This window comes from Oenanthe melanoleuca, chromosome 4 (assembly GCF_029582105.1).
Source record: "Oenanthe melanoleuca isolate GR-GAL-2019-014 chromosome 4, OMel1.0, whole genome shotgun sequence".
NCBI classification, from domain to species: Eukaryota; Metazoa; Chordata; class Aves; order Passeriformes; family Muscicapidae; genus Oenanthe; species Oenanthe melanoleuca.
This window is the reverse complement of record NC_079337.1, coordinates 10,246,618-10,264,824: the sequence shown is the minus strand read 5'-3', so window position 1 is coordinate 10,264,824 and position 18,207 is coordinate 10,246,618. Positions and strand designations below refer to the sequence as shown.

The window sequence follows — 18,207 nt, the reverse complement described above, 5'->3', positions numbered from 1 at the left end:
ACCAATTATGTTAGTGCTATAACCTTATGGAAGGGAAATGTTGTAGGTATTCAGAGCTCAACTGAAGGTAAAACCTATGGGCTTTTGCTTGGTTGTTTTCCTGCACAAAGATAGAGACCACATTTTCTTTAGTGTTGGTTGTACATTGGACTGAATTTCAAACCTTGTAAGAGGTATTTGTCAGGAAAGATTTTGCAATTTTGTCCTGAGAAATTCTCATATATATGTAATCCTAATACTTTATAGAAGAGTGTCTGGGAAGATTATTAGAACTGTATTTTTTGATAGAAAGAGAAACCTTTGTAGAATTGATGTATAATACTGCAGAGCAGTATTGGTAAATAGCAGAATGAAATAGCAAATCCTTTCCTTGGGGCATAATAGAGGTGAAAATCATGTTTCAGAAACTGCTCAGCTGTCTTGACAGGTAAAGAATAATCTCTTCTGCAAACCCATCACTTTTCAGTTCTGAAGCTAATCTCTCACACAGTCACCACAACGACTTTGCAGGACTTGAAGCCTCTGCCCACACTTGTGAATTGAAAACCACTGGGGATAGATGCTAGAACATGATCTCAGTCATTTTATACAGGGAAATTATTAAATGTTTCCTGATGTAGTTTTGGCAGATTTAATGAACTCTCAAGTGATTCCAGGGTAGCTTGGGAGTTGGCATGACCAAGGTGCTGTTCCCATGTGGGAGTATCTGCTTGTCCATTTTGGCAGATTAAGGGACACAGGCAGAGAAAGTCAACTTTTGCTGTTCAGCTGCTGAGGGTGGATTTAACCTGAAATGTAGGTGTTTTAAATGCACCAGCAACAAAAATTAGATTTTTTTTTTCTTTATGTTTCTTATATTTCCATTATAATAATTTTATAAATGTTATTTTCTACCACATAGATACTCTTAATGTTGAGAGAAAAACATTCTTGCAGGCATTCTGTGTCAGTCACCAAAGAAAATATTAATTCTTCTGCAATCAGCAGAGATTTCTGAAGTGCAAGGATTAACAGTGGTAGAGATGTATATTATTCAGTAGCATATGTTTTATGCATATTAGATATAAAACTTGAAACTGTGCTTTTTTCATCTATTCTTTGGAGTTGATGGTATGTTTAAAAGTAAACATAAAAAATAGTAGATGTGTTGCTCTGTGGTGAACCAACATTCTGGGAGATGTTTCCATAGTCCAAAGCTGGAGTGAGTTGTGCTGTTTTGTTGCCTGCAGTGCAGGGTGTGTGCCTCTTTCACTTGCCCTGGGAAATTCAAACACAGCTAAGCTGAAAAAATAGGTAGAAAATTTGCACATTTATAATTAATTTGATTTCAAGGAGAACACTTATACAGCAGAGCAAAAAAAGCAACTGTGTAAATTGAATTTTGACTTCAGAATTCCTAAGGATCCCTGTCTGTCCAAGTGATCACATAAGACAACAGGGTCTTCCTGGATTTGGTTGTATGGCTGTAAGACCAAATGTCTCCTTGCCTGTTATTAAATACTGCTGCAAGAGGGTTTCTTTATTAGTCTGTTGCCCTGTACTGAACTGTTATGGCCTTTCCATAATAGTGCTTAAAATCTGTACCCTGTCCACAGCTTAGCCTCCAGTAGCTTGCTGTCTCTGACCACCTCTGAAAAATTGAATTTTTAGCTCTAAGCAGATTGAGCTCAAAATCCCCCAGTTTTTTCATAATAGCTATTTTTCAAGATCTAGGTGTCTTATCATCATGAGTGCAGCATGAATCTGCTGCTTGGTCCAGCTCAGTGGTCAAGCTTCATGTTATACGATATGCTTTCCTTTTTATTTCCTACATAATGCATTAGAAAAATCACATGTCATAGTCAAACAAGGAGAGAAGAAAGGAGTAGGGAAATAGAGGATGCCAGCACAAGCAATAAGAGTAGGGAAAAACTTGCAGCACAAAAGGTAAAACAGGAAGAAGGGGTTGTGTAATAATTTGATAAACAGATTTGATAAACAGTCTAGTTTTTTGATGTGGTTTAACTAGCAGCTGTCTCTAAATCACTGACTGAAATCTTCAATATTCTTAGACCAGTTTCAGCAATGCTGATTGTTTTGAACTGAGATTATAGGATCACATAAACAATAAAAATTGATTTCTAGCATCTTCTACTTTTTTTAGTGCCTTGTAGATTTGAGGGGAAAAAATTGTAAGTTATTGACAGCAATGTGCATCAGGAAAAGAATAATTGTAAAGACCATTGATACAGAAGATGTCTCTGCTGGTTCCCTTCTTATACTTTCCAGTCTGAAAATATGCAGAACCATTTTTTTGTTTTTAAAAATTGGAGGTTTATTGTATCAACTTTATATTTCAACATAAAATTTTGTTTCCCAATATTCCTTTATATGTTTTATCTGAGTTCTGCTCTGATACTGAAATCCTTCAGGACTAGGCTGAGACCTGTTTATTTCCTTCTGAATCATGTTTTATTCTTCTAGATGTTATAGTGCAGCAGCTTCATAATGGCTAGGAGATGTTCACAAGCATCCCACCTTTTCTCTTTGAAAAAGTTAAATCTGTCTTCTTGAACTGTAGTGTGTACATTGATATAGTTGATTATTCTCTAAAGTGTTTCAATCAATCCCAGTAACATGTATAATATTAGAAATTAGGACACTTTCATTCCCAAAACTTCTTTAGAGAAACTCCTTCCTGAAAGCTGCTTCTGAATTTGACTGTCTTGAAATAAAAAGAATAGGTAAGTTATCAAAATTGTGTGAGACTGAGATCTGTTAGCAATCCTTTCTATTTGAAGAAATGTCTCTACCATTGTCAGACAGAATTCTAGTGAAGCATCTTGCTTTTGCTATTTTTCTGTGTCAGTGCAGGAGTTTGACAAGAAAAACACAGCAGGACCAGAAATACTTGCTTGAATCTGTCTGCAAAAACAGGGAAAATTCCCATAAAGTACAAGTGCAGTAGGACATGAACTGAAACTGTAGTTAGCACTAGCATATGTTGATAGAAAGTTATCTGTTTATTCTGCCTTAAGAAGTCCTGTAGAACAGTTCAACACTTCTAATGTCACTAATAAGTGAGCTGGAAAAGTTCTGAAAAGAGAAGCATATATCCCAAAGTGTGAAAATCATCTCTGCCAAAAACTTTGCATAGGGATATCAGTGTGACTGATAATCAAAAGCCAGAATATCCCCTCATGTGTGTGCTTGACTCTATAAGGACTTGAGCGGCTTTTTCCTCACACCATTTTCATAATCTCTGCTTCACTGTGTTGAGGTTCATATAATTTATCATCTGAATTTGAAAACAAGAGAAAATATCTGCTGTTTTGCCTTTGTCTCATTTGGTAAGCGTGCAGCATTATCCCAATAGGAGTTTAAGATGATAAAACATCAAATGAGATAGAAGGCAGGCTGAAATGGTTATATTGTCATTAACTTACAGCACTCTTGGCCGTTACAATATATTTGTGCTGTGCTGTAAGTCTCAAATGAACAATTTGAGAGTGAATGAATAAAAAAGTATATAATAGGTTAGTGGGGTGTTCATGACTCCAGATGTTACAAAGTTAGAAGCTTTCACTACTCCTGTTAAAATTATTTGTGAAATAGAAACTTGCTGGATATTTGGGAGTTTTCTTCCTTCCCTTTGGTGTTAAAGTACAGTTTGTGATGGAGATAACATCTGAAACTGTGACTGTATCTGCACACCTTAGCATGCAGTACTCTGTTCTGGTTGTGCTGTCAGAAGCCAAATAAATCCAGCTGACAGCACCAGTGGGATTCCTGCTGTTTGCAGTAAGACTTCTCCAGGGTTGGATGAGCCAGGGGAAGCAATGGGTGTAGGTCCTTGCTTTGTTTAATAGTCACTGCAGAGGACACTTTAAGGTGTGTTGGAAGGCACTGTCACTGTAGTGCATTGAAAAATATTGGCAGAGCCTAACAAGGTATATGACCCTGATTAAATATTCCTCTTAAATTAAAAGCATATTTAGCTATTCTGCTTAGCCTGTTCTTAGCTAGCTAATAATGGATTTGGATCCTCTTGCTCTATTTTGAGGATGTCTTATTGAATCATGCATAGAATGATGTGACTAATTTGTGGAACAGAAATCCCTGTGCATCAGCTGTTCACGGTTGTTTTCCTGGGGGGAAGACAGAAGTTTTTATGTTAAAAGACACTGATCATTCTTTTCCGCATATCAAAGAACAAATGTACCTTAGGCTTTTCTATTGAAAAAAAATAATAGAACAAATGGCTTTTATCTGTATTTTCATCATTATACCTGCATAAATTTCACTGATGCTAATGTAGCAATGTAGACAAAAGGCAGTCACACTTTTGAGATGTGGAGTCCAGCTGAACAAGGCACACCACAGAAGCAGGAGGGTTCATCCCTGTAGGGACAGCCTGTGAGTGTGTGACTCAGCCTGCTTGGAATAAACCATTGGCATGCAAAGCCAAGGCTCTCCAGATTGATGTACCCAATCAGTTTGATTAATGCAGTTTCTGTGCAAACTTACTGAATGCTCAACTTTACTGCTGCCCAGATGGATTTCTCCAGAGGAAAAATGTTTGGTCTCTGCATCCACTTAGTCATAGGAGCTAAGTGATGGCTGTGATGGAAGAGACACAGGGCAAACAAAAATTTGAAGCTGGGCTCTGTGACTGGGAAGGAGGAGATGAGACTATGAGGGTTGAGCTAGAGCTCTGAATTGTGGGCATAATGGGAGTAAGCTGAAACCTGCAGGCTCACCTTGAAGAGTAGGAAGGGGATGAGGGGACAATGCAAAAGGGTCAAAGGGGAAAACCTGGGGGATGCTGTAGAGATTTAAAAAAAAAAAAAAAAAGAAGAAAAATGGAAAACTATCAAGCAGCAGGTTCTTAAAAGTATATAGAAATACATGGTGGAGGACAACATTAACTGAGAGCAATACAGTTAGTCCTCACAGCTGATGACAAATAGTAATGTCACTGTGTGCAGAAGAGGAAGGAAGGAAGTTCTGTGGGTGGACCCTAGGACAGAGGTATTAACTGGGGTGATCTGACAGAGGAACACAGAATTACTTATTTCAGTATTGACAAGGTCAGTCAATCATGCAATTAGTTTCATTCCTTGATAGTTTCTGAATGTCTACAGTACAGCTTGAGTTCTGCCCAAATTCTATCCATGGACACTTGAAATTTGTAGATCAAAAGCAGCAGATACACAGCCACCAGCAATTACTTTGACCTAGGTGAAAATTGTAGGGTTTTTTTTTTTAATCTTTTATTTTGCTATTTACAATAATACATGTTGACCTCTTTATTAGTGTAACATACAGATTGAATGTTCAAAGCAAAGAATAAGATTAAGAACTTAGTATGGAAGGCTTGTTCAAAAGATAAATTGGGCAAGGAATGGTTTTGATCAACCCCTTGCCTAGGGTTCCACCTATAAATGCAGTTCTTGCAGCTCTTTTGCTATCCAAGCTTAAGAAATGCAACATTGCCCTTTACCACACAAGTCAGAAAGGCAGGCTTTCTGTCAAGTGATGTGGCTGCTGCTGTTTTCAGAGTATCCTTTTCTTCTTATCTGAGGCTCTGTGATGTTACCTTTACTGTCCCACAGCCTCTTGATGTCTCCCAGCATTTTCTTCTTGAAAAAAAGAATATACTTGTGACATGTGCTTCTGAAAAGGCCCTGTGTTGTCATCTGATATATTTGGATATTCTCAAGTCCACAGAAAAAAAAGGCAAGTTATATTTTCATCACAGGATAGTCATAGTAAATAGAAAAATAAAAATCTTACCAGTCCTTACTGCCCAAAGGATGCCTATAAACAGGACTTCTGAATGTATACAAGTAAACTTCAGAGGGATTAAAGAAGTATAGTTCAAGCTTTAGTAATTCTATTTATAGAGAATCTGCCAAGAGTACAACAGGAAAGCCTGGCAGTGAAAGTATCCCTGCTGCTCTGGTAGGACAGTGACCACACAATTCAGAGTGATTCAGTTAGAACTTTCTTGTAAGCAGATTAGTTCCTCCCTGTGTTGACTGAAGAAGATACAAGGTGATTTACTTACAGGAATATAAGTGCAAGCCTTAAAATGAAAGGAACTGCTATTGACTTTGAAACTGAGTCACCAGCACTGATGAATTTTTGAAGTCAATTTACCATCATTTAATACTACTTTAGAATAGTTGTTAGTGTGTGGCCTTTTTATTTCTGCCAGTAAATTTGATAATAGATACTGAAGCAGTATTGGAAAGCCTGTGAACATCACGGAGACACAATTTTTTCAGTGTTGCATTGTGACATACTCATGATCTTTTTTTCTTTGCTTCCTTAACTTTTTTTTTTAAACTTCCTTATTTCATTTCTGTTCAGTGTGTGTGTTCATTTTAGTGTAGTTCATTGTGGAAGTTAGTTAATGTTCATTTGTGAATACTAGTCCAAGGCACCTAGCAGTATTAACTTCTTAGTAGCCACTCAGTCATCATGCTTCCCATGTCAGCTGTAGAACACAAGAGTTATACTGGAAGTACTTAGATAAATCTGTTCCATCAAAATGGCTATGTACTTTCACTTTGTCAAAATGCCTGCGTGTTGGCTTTCTTTGCTGCTTAAACGCTGTTCTATCTGTTCCTAACCTCCCCTGTTTAACAGCAGACAAACCCAGGGAGCACTGAATGACTCGGATGATCCCGAAACAGGCTGTCTAACTGATAACAAGCCAACTTCTCGACACTTCTATCCTGTCGCCTTGCTGCTTGTCAGCTCACACTTGCTGGTTGTGTGGCTTATTTTAAGTCTTGCTTTGCTATTAGCCAAATATCAATAAACTTCACTTGTGTTCCTTTCTTTTCTACAAACAGCAACAAACTAACTCTAGAAAAAAGGAATTATATTGTAATATTTCTACAGTCTCAGACCCCAAGGATTCATCTTTAAGATACCAATGTCTGAAATGTACTGTGTTTTCATTCTTTTTTTCTGAACTCTGAGAAGTATACTATGCATTGAGTGAATTGATTTGCTCTTTCTGTTCATGGTAAGCTTTCCCACTGTAATTAGCGCAAAGAAAGCCCACTTACAATGCTGTCACTGTATAGAAGTTGTGGAATCCTGAATGCTTGAACCCCTCTTTCCAGAGTAATTCGTCTGACAAAAAAAATAATTATAAACTAATTTGCACAACGCAAACTAACCCCTAGACAAATATGGCAGGGCAATGGTTTGTGAGATTTATCTTTCGTTGTGTTTTTTTCATTGTTACTAGCTGATGGGATTGTTTTTGTTTAATAAATGATTATTACTTTGCTACAACTAACCCTTTTCTGTAGAGTAACTAAATGGAATAGAATAAGTTCTGTTTTGTAATGAAATTAACCTGTTTGTAATTGTTGCTTTAGTTGCTTTTGCTTTCAAGACACTTTTATATTCTTTTTAACAAGTCCTGTTTATGTCTTGATGCACCACTTTGGCACTTGTGACTTTTGTACTTTATGTGAACAAACATCCTTCCTTTATAAAGCAGAGAGGTGGATTGGGCTGTTTGAAAAGCCATTCTCTCTTTTTTCATTGCAAAGCTGAACATACAGGAAATGAAGCAGAGATGAAACTTTCCTTCACAAATCTCTAGGGCCAGACTTAATAAAATGCCTTATTCCTAGAATGCGCATTTTAGGGCAATGTATATTCGCACATATATAGCAAACAAATTGAAAAAAAAATATATGGAAAGGTTTAAAAGGCAAATATATTTCTGGAATTAGACAAAATGTATCATTAAAGTATTTAATTTTTTTTTTACTGAACTTTAAACCTCAAGGGCAGATATATTTGGGGGGATGGAAATCATCTATTTCTGAGGGCAATAACTGTACTGGGCCTGGCCTTGGATTTAATTTTGTAAGATGTATCATCACTCGTGGAAAACAAAAATGTAGAGTTGAATCTTTGTTATTTTTACTTCAACTGTTGCTGAAACTCTGCAATGAACAAATAAAGCATATTTCTTTATTCTGTGTTTCATGAAGTTGTACTTTTTCCCCCTTTCACTAGAGAAGGATGCCGCATAGAGAATGTTCTGAAGAATGTCAAATGCAGAAAGTATGCATTCAACATGATACAGCTGATGGCTTTCCCAAAGTACTACAGACCTCCAGAGGGGACATATGGAAAAGCTGACACCTAAGTTTAACAAAAGTGTAATCAGGAGCATACATCATGCTAATTAGTGAATATAACAACCGCTGTTTATGACGTATGGATTGGGAATGTATAACCAATGGAGGTGTTCTTTTTATCAGGTTTTATCATTTTACATTAAAATGAATCTGATTAGTCATTATGAAATAAATACCATGAAAAATCAATGGACTGGATATTCTGAAAATCAAACATATTCAACTTATCCTCGTGAAGTTGAAGCTTAGTATGACTCATAAGCCAGCTAGAATTAGTTTTTGGGGTCATTTGATTGAAGACTAAAAAGTGAAATGGCATTTGCTGTAGGAACAGAGATTAGTAATCTGGAAGGTGGCATTCTGACTCCAAATCAAACCCTGAGATTTGATTTAAGGGGTCTCTTACTGCTGAAAAAGGTGTTTTCTGGAACCAGCAGAGCACTGAGCTCTTGATCACTAATGATTAAACCTTTCAAAGAAATATTTATGAAAGATGGTGATGTTAATACCTGGGCTAAATATAATTTTGGTAATTGCAATTAGCTTCTTTACATAAGCACAGTAATTTCATAATATGTTTTTAGTAATTGCAGGCTGTAATTTCAGTAATTCCATTCTGATTCCCTGCAGTTCATTTGGATGTATCACTCTTGATTTTCTGTACCCCGACCAAATACCACTTATTTCACTTTCACATAAATCACACTGAAATCATGAAGATTAATTCCACAAGTGAAGTGACCTGAATTTGACCTCCTGTTTAGTGTAAACCCTTAAAAGTAAATTTTCTTTAGTGGTAGGGAAAATAAGTTGTATATACAGGATTTAATGTATCTTTAGGCTATGAAAACATGTATGTTATTACAAAGCCTAAAATAAATGTTATGAGTAAACTGCTGTACTAGGATTAGTTAGCCACTGCAGCTGATTTATTTCAAATTTGTAATGCTGCAGGTAGACACTCTAGGATGAAGAACTATCAGCTTTAAAAATGAATGTTAATGCTCTGCCAGCTTGTGTTAGTCATGAGATTTGTCTTGCAAAGAACGTTTGTGTTTTCTAATTGTACCTATTTATTACCTTCTTCTGGCTCCCAGAGAGAAATACAATTTAAAACTCCCAAGTATTCACTGGTTACTGACCTTTATGTAATGCATTCTTTTCATATCTAGAGCAGAAGTATGAGAAATTTATCCTAATGAAACTACCCTGGGAATTTGAGCATCAGTAGGAAATTATAATTGCCATGGATAAAGAAGTAAATGTTTGCATACTCCTATGGAAGTCAAAGAAATCTCTATGCACCATGTGTTAGAATTTGTTCTTTTTAATCCATTAATACCCATTACTGGGTATCAATCTGTAACCATAATAGAATTTAAGAGCCTGATTCTGCAAATTCTATTTGGGTGATCCCATGGAACTGATCTATCATTTGTCTAAAATTTTATCCATCTTGTATATTTGCTTCAAGATCAGGCTTTGGAGTTTGTAGGAAAACATCAGAAAGAGATCTTTGTTCTAATATTCATTGACTTCAGTGGAGCCAGAAATTCACCTATACAATATATTAACAAATGGGAACTTTTTTCCAAAGAAAAGTAGGTAATGTAAGTAGTGTTTTGGTGCATTAATTAATTATATAATGTGCTATGATTAATTGCTTCCTTTTTCTTGGAATGTATTACTTTAGTAGATGCAGAAGGGTTGGCAATGCATCACAGATAAGCTCAGACTCATGAGAACATAATGCCTTGATTTTTTTCTTGTCATGTATCAGTAGAAGTGGACAATACTCATTGGGTGGCTGGATATGTGCATAAATTAGTGTTTGGGTCTATGAATATAATGCAGCTGACCTGTATGAAACTTTTTTGTAGATTTATGGAGCGTAATCCCTCATAGAAAAGTAATGTTTTCTTTGTCATGCTGCTGCACTAGCCCTCACTATATACATGTTTATTATTAGCTTTAAAAGCACTGCATGTGCAGTTTAGAGATAGTGATGTATTCCTCATGGATCTCTGAAATAACTCCCAGGTATGCAGTAGAGAATGCCAACCATCATACAGTAATTCTGACACCATCTGTAAAAATCTCAGTGGGGGTGCTGCTCCCTGCTGGGTGATATAGGTACCTATAGGTACCCAGACTTCTTTATCTGGGTTCCAATGGCATTCTGTCAAGTTAAATATATGAAATTATCTAGGCTTTCTTGTCAGGAAAATAGTCTTTCAAGATTTTGCCTCAGCATTTTAATGCTAACTGGGCTCTAAATTGCTGTTGTCACTACTGTGTTATTTTTGTGTTGAAGTCGTTTTGTCCATGTTGAAGCCATGGATTTGATCAGGAAAAAGAAAAAATGGCACTTTTTGTTTTAACAGCCATTCACAGTATGTTTTTGTGAAATTAAATTATCTCTTATTTGCTAAAGATCATTAAGACAAAACCCCAAACACATCAGTGGTCTGCAGTGAAACTTCATTGTGCTTGGGCCATTAGAGAAGAGTTGACTGGGTCTTGTGCTAAATAATACTGAAATTTTTCTCAGTAACAGGATTGGAACATCCTGTTGTAGGTCAGGAGAGCTTTGTAAAACCCGCTGAAGTGCTCCAAGTTTCCTGGAAATGCCTCATTGCTTCAGTACAAAATAGGCCCAAATCATTCAAAATCCCTAAGTTTTCTGGATTGCCTTTTATGAAGAAACAAAAAGGGGTTTGCTGCAGGCTGATGGCTGTGTTACTTGGAGTACATTTACTCTTTGTAGCAGCTGCATCCAGCCCTGTGGGTTGTTTGAATACTTAACAGAGGACTTAAATCATCCCTGGGGTCTTGCACATTATCTTGTAGCTCACTGTGGATATCAGAGGAGCAAAACTAAACAATTCAGTTTTTATAAGCAAACTACATCGTTTGTTTTGCAGAGGGATAAGGTAAGCATAGTGATTTTGGTGGTGGCTTTGCAAAAACTGTTCCATACCTGCTCTCTTGAAACTTTCGTAAGGTATAAAATAATCTGCTTTTGAGGGAAGGCAGTTCTCAAGGGCTAAAAGATGAAAATTCAAAAATAGATCTGGCATCTAAAGCCAAATGTGGTCTTACAGAAGATATTATTTGTAGAAATCAAATCAGGATCTGTCTTGAGGAATCCTGAAATAAGGGCTTCTAGCTTTCAATATTTATACAATGTATCACACATTTACTTGGGGGTTTTGTACCACAGAGTAGTGTCTAAATAGAGAGCTAGTCTAAAATGACTAAAAAAATAAGGAAAGGAATGTTAAAGTAATTTTTTCCCAGAAATGTCTATAGTATTGTTATAATGCATAACATGTCTATGACTGACATTAAGCAGGCAGGTCTTCTTTCTGAAGGCTTTTGAGGAATTAAAATACATTATGGTTCATGTTTATACTTTGGCTTTTATGGTGTTAGGAAACAGTTTTTAATTATGTTATCTGACTTTTTTCTTTGTGAAGCTGTGTATTTTGATGGAATCCTAGGAATGTCTGTGTCATAAAGAAATAATAATTAGGAGAACAACTGAAACAAAATATTATTTAAGAAGTAGCCTTAATGAAGGCTTGCAATGTTAATTTTTGTATTGTCTGAATTTTGCCACTACATAAATGAAATAAGGAAATTAACAAACAATTTTGTGTCTACATCAGTCTCTCCTGATGAAAATTCACTTAATTGCAGTGGAATAAATTGTAATGGTATTCTAAATCTTCACTAGTAATTTAGGTATAAAGAAGTGCAACACTTCATTTTGGAGCCTATTTTATAATATGCCTATTAAAAGTTTCAGGAAAAAACTTACTTTTATTTCTAGATTAAACACAAATTCCAAGAAATCCTATGGTCCATTTTAAAAGAGAGCAGAAAATGCACTGAACATCAACCAGTGTCATAAAGAAAGTAATTGCATTGAAAACTATGCAGCAAAATTACTTGTGTGAATTAATGTATGTAACCATTTAACAGTTAAACATATATTGTGTCAGTTGCTTATGTTGTAAACTTGAAACCATTGATTTCTATATTTATGCTCTTTTTTATTATAAAGAAGTGTACTGTATAGGCAATGCCATGAGACATGAATTTGCATCTTGTTTTTCACTTCCTTGCAGCTTAAAAGCAGATGTTTACAATGGAAATGCTTTAAAATAATTTGCTGCTCTTGAAAACATAAGCTTATCTTGTATATTGCATGTTTACAAAAAGAGAAAATCATATAAATGCTTTTTTAGAGAGAAAGAAAAAACCTCACAGACTTCAGTCCTTAAAACATTACTTTCTTCCCTTAGTCGTGCAACACCTCGACTGTTGTGTTGCCAAGAATTCAGGTTCTACTCTGCAGGACTCAAACATTTATTTCCTTTTTCTTTCATAGCATCTGCTGAATAAGTAATATAACAATCATGACTATCAGCATGATACTCATGATCCAAGGTTAAAACTTGCATTTGCTCAGATATGAGGAAATACTTCAGGATAAATAAACTATAAGACACTTATGAACGAACCAATGCCTGCCTATTACAAAGAGCTAAAACATAAGGCACAGGATTTGTGTGCTGTCTGGGAAAGAGAGTTACAGTAGGAGTCTGACTATGATAAAAGAGTGCCCTGGACAGGTTCAGAGCAGTGAGATTTGAATCCTGCTGCTCTTACTTAGATCTCTAACTGTTGGCAGTGGTTTTTGATTACTCTTTCCATGCATGCAAAATGCTTTAAAAGTTTTCATAAACTTCTGTTTATGAATGGTCTGACTTCTGAAATCCCAAATTACTTTGGTACTTGTTCTCCTTTTGCATAGCTGTCCCTTGTGATGTTCCTGTCTTACATTCTGGAGCACACAGGCTTTTGTATAAGTAACATTAGCAGGACTTCAGTCCAGAGAAACAAAGCACAACCATAGGAATTCAATGCTTTTTATGTTTCAGGATTTATCATTTTTGTTTCATTGCTGTCTGTAAGCCATGACCATTGTACACCATGTGTATATTTTTATTTAAATAAATGTAATGTTTATTTTTTATGTTTCTGACTTTTTTTGTTTGTTCTTCATTTTTCATTGTCATTGCGGTGGTGTTGCCCCGAGGTAGGATTGTCCAGGCTGATGACAGTGTGTTCCCCCCTAAAGGAGTTGGTGGAAGCCACTCGCAGGTCTCATCACCACTAGGAGCAAGGATTTAAGAAAAAGTTCTGATACAACAGTTAAAAGCCTGCAATGGCCAAAAATTAACAGTTCCTATTCTTCTTAGTCTTACCACAACTTTCACCTCAGAACCAGGTGGGTCATGCATTTTCCAGTTCAAAGCAAACAAAACATGCACATGCCCATAAGGAAATCCCTTCACATAACTGTTGATCTGTAATTCAGGTGGGATCAACACCTTTATAATGAAGACTTTTAAAAAGATAACATGTCGTACTTTGTCTGGTATTACATCTTCACCATCTCAGTGACAGACCTCAGGAAATAAGTATGGGTTTCTTCTGTGCTGTTTTTTTGAGCTGCTGTTGGTATCTAGATTTATTATGTGATCTGTCACCACAATGGAAGGTAAGTTCCCCATGTTTGTCTGAAATGTAGTAAACAGATCTTACTTTTGGGTATATGATAAACTGTGGCTCATCTGTACTATCAGTACTATGAGTAGAAGGTTGTTGCGTAATTTATCTCTGTTTATATGTTAGCATTTTTAGTTTTAATAAGATATATTTAGTGAGATTTTAATTACTTGCAAGGTTCTTGATAACCTCTAGAAAACACTGGGAATTAGTGGTTCTTATGGAAATAACTTTAAAAGCTGTTAGCATTCAGGTAACAGGAGCCTAGGAGTTTTGTCTCTTACTAATAAAAGTGAAAGTCTTTTAAAATCACTTTGTCTCACTTTGCATGTTTATGGCTTTTATTTTCTGTTTCAACTGAGAGCCACTTTCTTCTCACGACAAAGGGAGAAGAAAAGATCTCACAGCTGTAGTGAGATCATAGAATAATGTCACAGTAAAGATATGTTTTCACCAATTCCCTTTCCAGTGTTACTTCATGACATGCTTGTATATATGACCTGAAATTTCTGAAACACAGTCTGTGTTCTGCACTGGACTGACCAATGCTGCCACTAAGAGAATGTGTACCCAAATGCTGCTTCTGCTAGGCATGAGCTTTCCTGTGAGTTTAGCAATGAGTCTTGTACAAATCACAGCCTTCTGTAGGTATGTGACAGATGCTGTTTATGGGATTAAGGACAAGAAGGTTCTAGATGCCTGCCAGACTGTTGTGCTGCTTGCTTTGCTACAGGCAAAATTCTTGACATTATTAGAAGAGTGAATGTAAACTGCTTCTAAATAAGCTAGGAAAAGAAGTTGAATTGAAAGAATTATTCCATGCGTTTATTTACATGTATATACATACATATTATATTTACATTTTAATATTTTTTTACATGTTGTAGGATAGGAAAAGGCAGTGACATATGATCAGTTGAAAAATGCAGCTTGGGATATTTCTAGCAGTCAAATACAGTTTTGCTAATGGAAGTGTGACACCAAGGACAGGCTCACATGAACAAAGCTTAAGCTTGTAGCATACCTGGTGGCACGTGCTGACTCTAAGTTGCTTCTGGGAAAAAAAAAAATATGGGGAGAGAAATGGGAAAGGGAAGGTCTGGAGTTCGCCATTCCTGTCAGGAGTTTGAAGATCTCAAGCCCTGGCTAGCTGTTCCCTCTCATAACTCTGTCATTACCAACTGAAGTAGGGCTTGATCAGCACAGTTCTCTCTGCTCACAGGTTGTGGGCTTGGTGTGCATGTGTCTTGGAGTCTCTCATGGAAACAAAAGGCTTCAGTCGGGGGACAGGAAGGGGAGGAAGGAAGGGGCTAATTCTGTCCCTGAAGCAATCACTTTCCTAAGTGTCTGCCCCAGCAGTAGCTGGCCACAGGCACAAGGCAGAAAAACAAGAAAGAAATGCTCCTTTCTCCAGAAGAGTCTACGTGTTATGTCCATTTTTCATGGAACAATAATTTTGGTTGCTGCAATGTGCAGGACTGCTGACTTGAACAGAATTAGAACAACTGTCATAGATAAGCAGAGCAGAATTCATCCCTTGGGTGATACCTGTCCTCAGAAGTTTCCTTTTAGAGGCAGAAAAGTTTCAGGTCTGGTCCCAAAGTCATTATTAATAAGCAAAGAATCAGAATTTGGACACTTCAGGTGAGAAACTCCAAGGACCAGGTTTTGTGAGAGAATCATTAACATTCCTGAACTTTGCTTCAGAACTGCAAAAAACATTTTGTTTGTACAAGGCCCCACACAGGAAGAACTTATTCATGGTCATGGCAAGGAAATTGAGGGCACTTTCCTGTAAATTATTATAATAAGTAGCTGATGCTAATGAACTTGCACACAGAAGGATATATATGCCACCAGCACAGTCTCTTTAGAAGGACTTTTTAAGCAGGGTAAATGTTCACAAACATCTGAATGGGATCTGGTTTTGTTGGTAAGATGTCAAACTGAATTTTCTTGGGCACTTATCAGCATTTAAAAAACATCAGATAAATAGAAGCTTAAGTCTGGTTTCCAGCTTAAATCTAGGTAGATTCTCAATACTCTCTATTTGAATTTTATTTCTCCCTGGTATGAAAGAGCCTGGTCTGGCTCTTTACTATTTTTCAAACACCAGAGTACCAGGAAGTAGTGACAAGATTGTCAAATTGTATATATAAATGGAGTCATTTGACTTGATTCTATTTGCAGATGGAAACTCAAAGTTTTTGTGACAGAGACTGATGTTAATGTGGTTAACATCAGCTCTGGTTTCCAGCAGCCAAATTCTTCTGCCTGCTCTGTAATATGGCAGCTCTCAGCCAGGCTCAACTGGAACACAGTAATCCCAAAAGAAACCTCTCAATAAATCCCAGCCTTCTTACTACTCAGCAACATGAATTATGTTCCAGTATTGGGGATTTATGGGCAAGCACAACTGTCCCCCATCACTGCATCATGGCACGTGGGTTCTCTTTTCAGAGAGCAGCTGTGTTGTGGTGGACATGTGAGGGAACTCAGAGTTCAGCTCCTTTGATATATGTGAAACACCCAGCAGATAAACATGTAGTAAAAAAAAAGAACATATGTAATAAAATCAAGGAGCAAAGAGATCTACAGACTGGATAAGGAAGGTTATGTCTAAGCTCTGCATTTTAGACTGCATTCAACTTTTGTCTTCACCTCAGATGTTCTTGGAATTGGAAGATTTTGCTGCTTTGTGACTGTGCAGCTACTAGCAGTTACGATGGACATAGACTACAGGATTATCAACAAAAATATTAAAAATAACCTTTAACAAATAACAGAATTGTTGTAAGGGCTGTTGCTGATTAGCTGAACAGGTATTGTGCACAAATATTCTCATACAGCCAAAATTATTTTGAGGGAAAAATGGTTGTACCACTTTGTACATTCTCCCAACAGCAAGGGACGAGGACAGTGCTCAGCTGAGAAGGTAAGGAGTGCCAGAATATATTAAAGCAATCTCTTTTATGATTGATAAGAATTGTCATCACATCCAAAGATTACAAAACATTTTAGAGGTTTATTGCAAACCTTGATATAAATAGAAAGTACTTGCTTGTAAGTATTCAGTTAAGTTTAAATAAGTTAATTGTTTACACTGTTCCACAGGAATATTTGATGCAAACCAAGGTAATTCACAAATTCACAAGGTAGCATTAGCTAGTATAAAACAATACTTTTAATGGCTACCTTTATCTCCTCATGATACACCTCCTCCATGCTTTGTTGAAAGAGAGGATTATTAAAAAAAAATTAAAATCAAGGTTTTACTTTTTTAGTATCAGTAAGGGAAATAGAAATGATCATTTAACGACTGGGGAGTCATAGCTGTTAGCAGGGCTTTTGTGCTTGAATCCAGTTGGTGTGCTTAGCTATAAAATGCTGAATAAGAGTTTAAAAACCAAAAAAGTGGAGCACCCAGTTTATATTCACATATTCGTGGGCGTAGTTAATGGACATCAGCAGGGGAGATGTGATCCCACACTTTTTAAAAATCAACAGAAAAGCAGTGCACACCATGCAATTCCCTTTTGCATTAAACTTATTAAGTCAAATCAATTTTTACGAGCACATAGGCTAGAGTTCTGGCACTTAATTTCTTTTGATCTTCCGCCTGCTAAATTCTGCTTCCCACTGTGCTACCATGCAGTTTATTTTTAACAGAAATTTGTTTGGACACCATTAAAATGAAAATATTACAACTTCTAGCACTACTAAGGCACTGAAATGCCTGTCAAGTTTTCAACTGTCTGCACATACACACAAATAGTCATTTGCACAAGGGGAAATTGTAGAGTTAAGAAAATGCCACAGTTCCATTCAAGATCATGAAGCACACAAAATACAGGATCCTGACTTTTGCAAAGCCAGCATTACAGATTACACCCACTAATTTCTGTGCTTTAAGTGCAGCATCCAGCTCCCATGGCTGTTAGGTATTTGGAGAAGGAGACTGCTATGACATGACAGGTTTTAAATGGAAGATTTTGGGGCTGAGTAATGGATTTTTCTTTTAATTGTAATATGATGTTAATTTAAAACTCTTTCCCATGATTAGTGTTCTGAAAGGCTCATTTCCTAACCATGGATTCTTTTTTCAGCTGAGCACTACTTAGTGTTCGTATGAGGTGTTTTCTGTACAAGTAATGCACATCTTTGGCATGAGGGTTTTCATTTTCCTTACATTTTTCTGTGAGGAGCATCAAAAAATGTTTTAAATATTTGCATATAGATCATGCTGTGATTATGCTACTTTTTTTTTTTTTTCTTAGAAAACTAGTAGTTCACTGACTTTCAGTGATGGGCCTAAAAACAGATGTTACCCCCAGGTCTGCTCCATTTGCAGCAGTCAGATCCACATTGGTTTGAGCATCAGGAGTTTAAATAGCCCCAAAGGCTGATGGATTGCTGATAAGGGCTGATAGGGCCCTTAGCTACTGTTGTCATGGAACCTCATAGCAGCAGA

At 36.6% G+C, this 18,207-nt stretch overlaps 1 protein-coding gene across 2 annotated transcripts in view; it reads left to right on the top strand.

Moving 5' to 3' along the window:
* INPP4B (inositol polyphosphate-4-phosphatase type II B) overlaps nt 1-13,206 on the top strand; it is a 285,764-nt gene extending 272,558 nt beyond the window's left edge. For both annotated transcript variants that reach the window (XM_056490189.1, XM_056490188.1), the window contains one exon: nt 8,032-13,206. In XM_056490189.1, the coding sequence (XP_056346164.1) occupies nt 8,032-8,164 (133 nt within the window). In that variant the 3' untranslated portion in view covers nt 8,165-13,206. The remainder of the gene's footprint in view (nt 1-8,031) is intronic.
* Nucleotides 13,207-18,207: the final 5,001 nt, after the last annotated feature.